Genomic DNA, 11,751 nt, shown 5'->3' with positions numbered 1-11,751 from the left:
ACCAGAGAGACCAGAGAGACCAGAGATACCAGAGAGACCAGAGAGAGACCAGAGAGACCAGAGAGAGACCAGAGATACCAGAGAGAGACCAGATAGAGAGACCAGAGAGACCAGAGATACCAGAGAGACCAGAGAGAGACCAGAGAGACCAGAGAGATACCAGAGAGAGACCAGAGAGAGACCAGAGAGAGATCAGAGAGAGACCAGAGAGAGATCAGAGAGAGACCAGAGAGAGATCAGAGAGACCAGAGAGAGACCAGGGAGACCAGAGAGAGACCAGAGAGAGACCAGAGAGAGACCAGAGAGAGACCAGAGAGAGACCAGAGAGAGACCAGGGAGAGATCAGAGAGAGATCAGGGAGAGACCAGAGAGAGACCAGAGAGAGACCAGAGGCAGGAGAGGGCGGCCTTGAGGTGGGTGGGTGGGCGGATGGTTGTGGTTGCTTGTTTGACTGTTGTCATGGTCTGATCCTGTGACCATGTACTGTACATGTCGGTCTATGTTCTTCTTGTTCTATGTATGTTTGCTGTGTGTTTCTTTTTTTTTGGAGCTCCTATTTATCTGCTGTAACATGAATTGCCCAGTTTGGGACACACTAATAAACATGACCTTGACCTTGAAGGGATATATCTTAGAGGAGGGACTATCTTAGAGGAGGGACTATTAGAGGAGGGACTATTTTAGAGGAGGGAATATCTTAGTGGAGGGAATATTTTAGAGGAGGGACTATTTTAGAGGAGGGAATATCTTAGTGGAGGGAATATTTTAGAGGAGGGACTATTTTAGAGGAGGGAATATCTTAGTGGAGGGAATATTTTAGAGGAGGGACTATCTTAGAGGTAGGGATGGGTACCGAATTCGGTACTTTTGAGGTACCGAACCGAAACACGTCGGTACTACCGAGTATCGAATCAAGTGAGAAACCGAAGAAGAAGGGAAAAAAAAATTATACATTTTTTTTACTTTTTTTTTTACTTTTTTTTCATGTCAACGTTCACACGCACAATATATGCTTACCTAGGATTTGACTTGATTCAACAACAAAGCAGTCGGAGCAATGACAAGCCGAAAACTGTCGAAATTGTAGTTATTTGAAGTTTGGATTTTATTTTTTACGACTGAGGTAGGTAAATTAAATTTCTTGAGACCAAAGTACCGAAAAAAGGTACCGTTGGGTACCGGTATCGATTCACAGGTACCGGTATCGGTTCAAATGTGAAAGGTACCCATCCCTACTTAGAGGAGGGACTATTTTAGAGGAGGGACTATTAGAGGAGGGACTATCTTAGAGGAGGGACTATTAGAGGAGGGACTATTTTAGAGGAGGGACTATTTTAGAGGAGGGAATATCTTAAAGGAGGGACTATTTTAGAGGAGGGAATATCTTAAAGGAGGGACTATTAGAGGAGGGACTATCTTAGAGGAGGGACTATTTTAGAGGAGGGACTATTTTAGAGGAGGGACTATTTTAGAGGAGGGACTATCTTAGAGGAGGGACTATCTTAGAGGAGGGAATATCTTAGAGGAGGGACTATTAGAGGAGGGACTATCTTAGAGGAGGGAGTTTAGAGGAGGGACTATTAGAGGAGGGACTATCTTAGAGGAGGGACTATCTTAGAGGAGGGACTATTAGAGGAGGGACTATCTTAGAGGAGGGGCTATCTTAGAGGAGGGGCTATCTTAGAGGAGGGACTATCTTAGAGGAGGGACTATCTTAGAGGAGGGACTATCTACTATCTTAGAGGAGGGACTATCTTAGAGGAGGGACTATCTTAGAGGAGGGACTTTAGAGGAGGGACTATTTTAGAGGAGGGATTATCTTAGAGGAGGGACTATTAGAGGAGGGACTATTAGAGGAGGGACTATTTTAGAGGAGGGAATATCTTAGAGGAGGGACTATCTTAGAGGATGAACTATCTTAGAGGAGGGACTATCTTAGAGGAGGGACTATATTAGAGGAGGGACTATTAGAGGAGGGACTATCTTAGAGTGGGGACTATCTTAGAGGAGGGACTATCTTAGAGGAGGGACTATCTTAGAAGAGGGACTATTAGAGGAGAGAAAGGAATATTTTAGAGGAGGGAATAAACAGCACTCTCAGCTCCTACCTTCTGAATGCGGCTGCTCTTCTCTCTGTGCGCCTCCACTTCCTGTCTCAGTCTTTCGTTCTCCATCATCAACAGCTCCATCTGATTGGGTTCCTCCAGCCCAGCAGGGGGCAGGCTAGGGAAGGAGTTGTAGCAGGGCTCCTCTGCCAGGAGGCCGGGCTGGGAGCACCTATGAGAGAGAGAGCGAGAGAGACGGAGAGAGACAGTCTGGTGAAGAGGTAAATTAACTGCATTTATAAAACAGCTTTCATCCAAAGCGTTTCACACATTCACACACCGACGGCGGAGGCGACCACGCAAGGTGCCGACCTGCTCATCGGGAGCAGTTGGGGGTTACGTGTCTTGCTCAAGGACACTATGACATGCTGCCGGGAGGAGCGGGAATCTTCTGATCACCAGACGACCGCTCTACCTCCTACTCTGTCTTATCACACAAGCATCAACTACCCCCTATCTCTGTCTTATCACACAAGCATCAACTACCCCCTATCTCTGTCTTATCACACAAGCATCAACTACCCCCTATCTCTGTCTTATCACACAAGCACCAACTATCCCCTATCTCTGTCTTATCACACAAGCACCAACTCTCCCCTATCTCTGTCTTATCACACAAGCACCAACTCTCCCCTATCTCTGTCTTATCACACAAGCACCAACTACCCCCTATCTCTGTCTTATCACACAAGCACCAACTACCCCCTATCTCTGTCTTATCACACAAGCATCAACTACCCCCTATCTCTGTCTTATCACACAAGCATCAACTACCCCCTATCTCTGTCTTATCACACAAGCATCAACTACCCCCTATCTCTGTCTTATCACACAAGCATCAACTACCCCCTATCTCTGACTTATCACACAAGCATCAACTACCCCCTATCTCTGTCTTATCACACAAGCATCAACTACCCCCTATCTCTGTCTTATCACACAAGCATCAACTACCCCCTATCTCTGTCTTATCACACAAGCATCAACTAGGGGACCCCCTATCTCTGTTTTATCACACAAGCATCAACTACCCCCTATCTCTGTCTTATCACACAAGCACCAACTACCCCCTATCTCTGTCTTATCACACAAGCACCAACGATCCCCTATCTCTGTCTTATCACACAAGCACCAACTAGGGGACCCCCTATCTCTGTTTTATCACACAAGCACCAACGATCCCCTATCTCTGTCGTATCACACAAGCACCAACTATCCCCTATCTCTGTCTATCAGAAGAATACCACTCACTCTCCAGTGGTCGATAAGTATGTGAATATTTGAGCAGGAACATACAATAAACAGCATGCGCTCCACCTACATGGCTAGTATGTGTTTTCCTGTGAGAAGGACATAAAGGAGCGTGTGCTCTTACATCATGCTACTGGGTGAGTCACACAGTTACATATGTGTTTTGGAATGTCAACCACAGTGACAGAGCTGGGAGACCTGATTACTGGGAAGAGCACGCCCCAATGAAACCTGGAACACGGGACATGATGCAACGTCTGTAAGCTGACTGCGGTGGAGCAACGGTAAACACAACAGCCCTAGTGCAGCTAACCGTGTGATCAGGAGAGGGCATGGGGAGAAAGGGAGTGGGTAGTGGTGGTGGTAGTGATGGTGATGGTAGTGGTTGTAGTGGTATTAGTGGTGGTGGCAGTAGTGGTGGTAGTGATGGTAGTAGTGGTAGTAGTGGTGGTGGTAGTGGTAGTAGTGGTGGTGGTAGTGATGGTGGTAGTGATGGTGGTAGTGATTGTGGTAGTAGTGGTGGTGGTAGTGATTGTGGTAGTAGTAGTGGTGGTGGTAGTAAGTGGTGGTGGTGGTGGTGATGGTGGTAGACAGTAGTGGTGGTGGTGGTAGTGGTGGTTGTAGTGGTATTAGTGGTGGTAGTGATGGTATTAGTAGTGGTGGTGGTAGTGATGGTGGTGGTGGTAGTAGTAGTAGTGGTAATAGTAGTAATAGTAGCAGCAGTAATAGTAATAGTAGTAGTAGTAGTAGTAGTAGTAGTAGTAGTAGTAGTAGTAGTAGTAGTAGTAGTAGTAGTAGTAATAATAGTAGTAGTAGTAGTAGCAGCAGTAATAGTAGTAGTAGTAGTAGTAGTAATAGTAGTAGTGGTAATATTAATTTAATTCGTTTATTTGGATGGGACAGTGCAAAATTAATGAACACGTCCTCAGTCCCCGCCATAAGCCTCTTGTGTCATTCTGTGCCATTTGTGTCTCCATTTTGTCAGCATACGTCCGTTTTGCAAGTTTAACAGCCTTGCGCAGAGTATAGACTGTAGCCTTATACTCCTCCATGTTTCCTGACTCTCTGCCCAGGTTGTAGGCAGTGGTGCGAGATTTCAGAGCTGCTCTGATAGTACTGTCCACCCACGGTTTCTGGTTTGGGAAGACCTGCACCTTTTTTGTGGGGACAATACTGTCGGCAAGTGATGTTATGAAGCTCACGACCGTGTCCGCGAACTCGCTGACGTCACTGACGCTTCCTTGAAACATCCCCCAGTCTACGTCCTCGAGAGCGTCCTGAAGCGTGGCCTCTGATTGATCGGACCATCTTTTTGCCTCACGTGACACGCCGCAGTCACGTGATCTCTGTCTGTAAGCAGGGATCAGGAAAATGGAGTCATGATCGGACGTGCTAGTAGCCCCCGCTAATGGCGGAGCCGGTACAGCCTTGTAGCCGGCTCTGAACGGGGTGTAGCAGTGGTCGAGCGTGTTTCCCCCTCTGGTGGAGCAGGCGATGTGCTGAAAGAAGGATGGCATCACTTTTTTCAGATTTGCCTGGTTGAAATCGCCGGCTACGATCATGGCTGCGTCTGGATGTTTTATCTGGTGGATGTTGAGATGCTCCGCCAGAGCCCTGACGGTGTTTGCCTGGGGAGGGATATACACCGCAGCCATAATGATGGCGGTAAACTCTCGGGGGAGGTGGAATGGCCAGATGTTCCAAATCCGGCGAGCATGAACGGGAGAGTATCTTGATCTCCTTGGGGTTAACCCAACTGTTGTTGATCAGAAGGCATACCCCCCGCCGATGCTCTTGCCGGAGGCTTCTGTGCGATCCGCTCGGAAGACTGTGAAGGAGTTCGAGGGAGAGACGCTGTGGTCCGGAGTCGCTGATTTCAACCATGTCTCCGTGAAGCACATAACGTTGCAGTCCCTCATCTCTCGCTGGAATTGGACCCTCGCTCTCAAATCGTCCATCCTACCCTCTAGCAAACGTGTATTCGCCAGAAAGATAGATGGGATCGCCGGGCGGTAAGCAGATCTTTTTAATCTCAGTCTGATTCCTCCTCTCTTTCCTCTGTGCTTCTTCTTGCCGATTCCTTTGTCCTTATCCCGCCTGATCGCAGATGGCCAATCTTGGCATAAAGTGTCTCTAAACTCCTCTTTAAGTCCGGACTGAGGACAATAACTGACTACAAAGTCAGCGCACCCTCAATGGGGAGCGACGACGCCTCTCTCGCGGACCAGCTCAACACCTTCTACGTGCGGTTTGGTGCAAACAGTGGCGCCGCTAGCTCAAGGGCTAAGTGACGTCACTGGCGCGCCGGCTGTTGTGGAGGGGGGGCATCCGCGGGGGGCGGGGACGCTCTCTCATTGTCGGTACACAGTGTGAGAAGAGCATTTATGCAGGTGAACACCAGAAAAGCTGCTGGCCCAGATGGAATAACAGGATGCATACTTAAGTCCTGTGCTAACCAGCTAGCCCCTGTGTTCACCGCCATATTTAATCGATCCCTGGCGGAGTCAGTGGTCCCTGCCTGCTTCAAGATGTCTACCATCATCCCTGTACCAAAGAAACCTCAATGACTACAGACCGGTGGCACTCACCTCTGTGGCCATGAAATGTTTCGAGAGGCTGGTCAAGGATCACATTTGTGCCTCCCTCCCCAGTGATATGGACCCTATGCAATTTGCATACAGGCCAAACAGGTCCACTGATGATGCGGTCTCCCAAGTACTGCACAGCACACTCTCTCACCTGGACCGCCAGAAGGGGGGCTATGTGAGACTGTTGTTCATTGACTACAGCTCAGCGTTCAACACCATAGTCCCCACCAGACTGGTGGACAAGCTGATCGAGCTGGGTCTGAGCTCCGCTCTGAGCGCCTGGATACTGGACTTTCTGAGCGAAAGGCCCCAGGCGGTCAGGGTGGGGGGTCAGACCTCCAACACCATCACCCTGAGCATCGGGTCCCCCCAGGGCTGTGTTCTGAGCCCCCTGCTGTACTCACTATACACACACGACTGTGTGGCCAAGTTCAGCTCCAACTCCATAGTGAAGTTTGCGGACGACACAGTGGTGGTGGGGCTGATCTCGGACAACGACGAGAAGGCCTACCAGGAGGAGGTTGAGGCACTGGAATGCTGGTGCAAGGACAACAGCCTGCTCCTGAACATTGGTAAAACCAAGGAGCTGATCGTAGATTTTAGGAGGAGACAGCAGGAGACACACACACCACTGAGGATAAACGGGGCTACCATGGACAGGGTGAGCAGCTTCAAGTACCTGGGGGTCCACATCTCAGAGGACCTGACATGGTCAACACACAAAGACTCAGTCGTAAAAAATGTGAAGCAGCGCCTCTACCACCTGAGACAGTTAAGGAAGTTCAGAGTATCTGGGAAGATACTCCAGTCCTTCTACTCCGGAGCTGTAGAGAGCATCTTGACTGGAAATATCACTGCCTGGTATGGCAACAACATGGCACAGGACAAGAAGGCCCTACAGAGAGTGGTGCGCTCAGCCGAGCGTAGCACGGGTATTGCGCTACCTCCCCTGCAGGCTCTATACAACAAGAGGTGCAAATCCAGAGCCTGCAGGATAATGAAAGACCCTCATCACCCCAACAACAGCCTGTTCATGCTGCTGCGGTCAGGCAAACGCCTGCGAACACCAGTAACGAGGACAGAGAGACTTCGGCTCAGCTTCTTCCCCCAGGCCATCAGAGCCTTGAACACTGAACTCTCCACGCACAAGCACACATGAGCACACACACAACACAGACACTGTACACGCTCACACACTAGCAGCCACTTTAACATGAGCACACACACACTCATGCTGCACACGCTCACACTTATGGACACTTTACAGAAGGAAAGGTCACTTTAAGAATAGTATAGTAGAGCTTGAGATTGTATAATATAGCATTGTATAGCAGTGTACATAAAGACCCAGTGCCTCATCCGTAGCTAACAGTGTACTGCACTACCACAGGATCTAGCATGTCCTACCATGCTCTGTAAATAACTCATGTACAGATACCGATATGCCCTACTTGTTTATTGCACAATGTCGCTCTTGGTTGGATTCTTATTATATATTATTACTATTGTATTATGCACATCGTTGCGGGCAAGACCCCCCGCATTTCACCGTATACCTGTATGCCGTGACAAATACAACTCTTGTATCTTGTGTAAAAATTGCCGGATTTAGTAGTAGTAGTAGTAGTAGTAGTAGTAGTAGTAGTAGTAGTGGTGGTGGTAGTAGTAATAATAGTAGTAGCAGTAGTAGTAGTAGTAGTAGTAGTAGTGGTGGTGGTAGTAATAATAGTAGTAATAGTAGTAGTAGTAGTGGTGGTAGTAGTAATAATAGTAGTAATAGTAGTAGTAGTAGTAGTAGTAGTAGTAGTAGTAGCAGTAGCAGTAGTAGTAGTAGTAGTGGTGGTGGTAGTAGTAATAATAATAGTAGTAGTAGTAGTAGTAGTAGTAGTAGTAGTAGTAGTAGTAGTAGTAGTAGTAGTGGTGGTGGTGGTGGTAGTAGTAGTAGTAGTAGTAGTAGTAGTAGTAGTAGTAGTAGTAGTAGTAGTAGTAGTAGTAGTAGTAGTAATCGATGGGGTCTAAAATCCCATCTCTGCAGTAAACACACACAGAGAGAGAGAGAGAGAGAGAGAGAGAGAGGGAGATAGAGAGACGACCCTGCAGTGTACCGTGGTCTGACTCGTACCTGTGCTGTGCTGCCTGTGGAGGCTGTGGCCCCTCCTGGATCAGGCTGGGGATGAATCCCTGTCCCTGGATGGGGACCATGTACTCTGGTGGCGGGCTGCGCTCTCCTCGCCCGGTCCCCGTGCCGTGGGGCTCCAGCGGGCCGTAGTACGCCAGCTCGGTGTAGCTGATAGAGGAGCTGCTCTTGGCGGCGGCGGCGTTGACCGTGACGCCGCCCCTCTCCAGGGACATCTGCATGAGGCGCTCGCTGAGCGACCTGGCGTGGCCGCGCTTCACCTCCATCGGGTCGGCCTCCTCGTGGAAGTCGCCCTCGTGGGTCAGGAGGGTGCCCTCGTGGAGCTGCGTGCCCCAGTGAGAGGCGGGGTACTGGGAGTGGGCCTTGGCCTGCTCGTAGGTGGGCAGCTCCTCCCCGTAGAGCTCATAGCCACTCTCCGAGTGCCGGTAGTCGGCCTGGTGCTGCTCCTGGCCCTGCGGCTCCTGCCTGGCCGACAGCTGGGGGTCGTCGTCTTCCTGCGTGAGACTCTCCAGCGAGGACCGGGGGCTTCCGGTCGCATCCCCCCCGCTGCCGCCGCCCCTCAGTGCCTGCTGCTGGATGGCCAGTAAGGTGTGCGTGTCGGTGGGGTTGCCATAGCGAAGCTGCTCCTGGATCAGCCGGTGCAGCACGGTGCCGGACGGCTCCTCGGTGGAAGCCATGTTGGGACGGTTTCTGTTGTTGTTGTTGTTCTTCTTCTTCTTCTCTCGTGATCAAGAAGGTTCTTGGGAGTTAATTATTCTGGATGATCTGTGGAGCCTGGAAGGACAGAGAGCGGACAGCTGACCCCTCAGTGAGTAGAGCACAGCACCAACAATAACACTGACCAGATAGAATCTAGAAAAGAAGACCTGCACGGAATGCTTGTGTAGTTGTTTTTCTTCCAACATGGCCGCCTGTAACCATTGGTGACCGCAAAAGCCTGATATCTGTGTCGACTCGTCGTTGTAGGTAAAACTCTACTGGTCCAGCCTGACTTGTTTACAAGATCCAGAAATAAGATAAGTATTACCTTTTTAGTGTATATTTAGTGTATATATTTTAGTGTATATATTTCTCATACATCAACACGTAACGACGTGTAACACGTAACGAAAGTTGTTTTGCACATATAAACAATTGTTTCTTCCAACAATGCTGTATATACCGTATATATATCCACATCTGTCTGTAGATACCTGGATATAATCATTGTTACATCTGTAGATACTACATCTATATCTGTACATATCCCTTACCTACTCTTACTAGTTACGCTGCTGGTCAGTATGACTTACTATCATAGTGTCTTTATACCTGTATTGTATCACTGTACATATTAATACTACAAATCTGTACATCTGATTAGCACTATTACTCAGTAGTACTAATGGATATGTCATACCCAGTTTAATCAACTGTACATTGTATATTACTGTTGCACTTTACTGTTATGTTGGATGCCAAACTTCTTTTTGTTGTACTGTACTTGTGCTGTATGATCTGATGATAATGCATTTTAAATTAGTACTACTGAGTAATAGAGCTAATCAGATGTATACACAGAGTTGTAGTATTATTATGTACAGTGATACAGGTATATAAAGACACTATGGTAGTAAGTCATACTGGCCAGCAGTGTAACTAGTAAGAGTAGGTAAGGGGTACAGATATAGATGTAGTATATCTACAGATATGTAAAAAGGATAATACACAGGTGTGTGTATAGACAGGTGTGGGTAGATATATATTTATATATATGATAAGAATAAATATATGTATATTATGATGCTATCATACAGAGTTATATGGGTAGAGATATAATGACTAGAGTAGGAGTATGTACATCTCACCGTAAAGTACCTGTATTTTATTGCGACAACTAATAAACAAACTAGAAACGTGAAGCTAGTGAAGACTACTAGTAAAGTATTACTAATACCTAGACTGTATACATTTATTGTTGACTAAAATCATAATAATTTCATTTGAACATGCTATTCAAAGCTTGCAAGGTCTGTGTGTGTACAACAAACATGTTCATTCAGTCTCCTGTTCTGTCTCACATTCATGTTCACTGGCTGAAAAGTGCCCCCAAAAATGGGAAAAGTGTTTTGAATGTGATCCATCACAGAGACAGACGGGTCAGGAGTTAGTTATGGACCAGAACAGAGACAGACGGGTCAGGAGTTAGTTATGGACCAGAACAGAGACAGACACGGGTCAGGAGTTAGTTATGGACCAGAACAGAGACAGACACGGGTCAGGAGTTAGTTATGGACCAGAACAGAGACAGACGGGTCAGGAGTTAGTTATGGACCAGAACAGAGACAGACGGGTCAGGAGTTAGTTATGGACCAGAACAGAGACAGACACGGGTCAGGAGTTAGTTATGGACCAGAACAGAGACAGACGGGTCAGGAGTTAGTTATGGACCAGAACAGAGACAGACGGGTCAGGAGTTAGTTATGGACCAGAACAGAGACAGACACGGGTCAGGAGTTAGTTATGGACCAGAACAGAGACAGACACGGGTCAGGAGTTAGTTATGGACCAGAACAGAGACAGACACGGGTCAGGAGTTAGTTATGGACCAGAACAGAGACAGACACGGGTCAGGAGTTAGTTATGGACCAGAACAGAGACAGACGGGTCAGGAGTTATGGAGTTATTTCCAACAACAGTTTGAATTCCTCTCTCACGGGGCAGCAAAGGCACGCAAACAAACTCCACACTATGACAATAACTATCACCGTATTTCGTATAGTAAGTCTACACACACGCACCTGTATAGAGTTTATGATTATATAGGCTACACACACATGATATTATCTGAAGCGTAAACAACGTATAACATTTCATGTTTAGGTATTTTCTCGTGAACAACGAGCCTCTCTCTCTCTCTTACCAGCTCACGATCTCTCATCCCAGATAATTAAAGCCGGTCTTCTATGTGGAAATACTTCTTTCAGATGAATCCACGTCTTCTTCTATCAATTATATCCGAGTCAAAACGTCCTCATCCTCCTCGTCCCTCTATAATAAAATCCGGAGCGACCGTGGTGCGTGTGTGTGTAGTGTGTGAGAGAGAGAGAGAGCGAGAGAGAGCGAGAGCGAGAGAGAGAGAGAGAGAGAGAGAGAGAGAGAGAGAGAGAGAGAGAGAGAGAGAGAGAGAGAGAGAGAGAGAGAGAGAGAGAGAGAGAGAGAGAGAGAGAGAGAGAGAGAGAGAGAGAGAGAGAGAGGGTGAAATGGCTGTAGAGAGTTGCGCGGGCGGCGATAATAAGTAACTGAGGAGGCCCTCCGGGTGGAATGCCTGGTATGTAACAGAGACGCATGGGGGCCGCAGGGAGCGGACGCCTACAAACCACACGCTTCCAAAAGGGGAGGAGTCGAGGGAGGAGCCACAGGGAGCTTTTGAAGCTCTTTGTTTATGTGTGAACCAGAGGAACACTGGGCATTTCTATTAGTTTTAGTTTAGTTTAGTTTATATATCGGTCGTTCACCTTTTCTTTACAAGGTATGTGTGTAGAAATCAATCATAATACGTCATTCCCCCCCCCCACACACACAAAGTGTATTGAAAGACAATTGATTGAAAACTTTATTAACAGATTGCAGAATGGGTACAATACAGTACAGCTCAATACACACATTTGTTAAGGGGATGCAGACCAGA

General features: G+C 47.6%; 1 protein-coding gene across 1 annotated transcript in view; it reads right to left on the bottom strand.

The window, feature by feature from the left end:
• LOC311226295 (angiomotin-like 2a) overlaps positions 1-11,144 on the bottom strand; it is a 28,152-nt gene extending 17,008 nt beyond the window's left edge. Inside the window, exons 1-3 of the mRNA XM_084311701.1 lie at positions 10,984-11,144; positions 8,067-8,855; positions 2,109-2,277 (exon numbers count right to left, since the gene is read on the bottom strand). Of these exons, the coding sequence (XP_084167827.1) occupies positions 2,109-2,277; positions 8,067-8,758 (861 nt within the window). The 5' untranslated portion in view covers positions 8,759-8,855; positions 10,984-11,144. The remainder of the gene's footprint in view (positions 1-2,108; positions 2,278-8,066; positions 8,856-10,983) is intronic.
• Between the last annotated feature and the right edge of the window lie 607 nt (positions 11,145-11,751).

The sequence above is a fragment of the Notolepis coatsorum genome (assembly GCF_963971535.1).
Source record: "Notolepis coatsorum genome assembly, chromosome: 4".
Taxonomy (NCBI): domain Eukaryota; kingdom Metazoa; phylum Chordata; class Actinopteri; order Aulopiformes; family Paralepididae; genus Notolepis; species Notolepis coatsorum.
The sequence above is the reverse complement of the archived record's forward strand: the minus strand, read 5'-3'. Positions and strand labels throughout refer to the sequence as shown.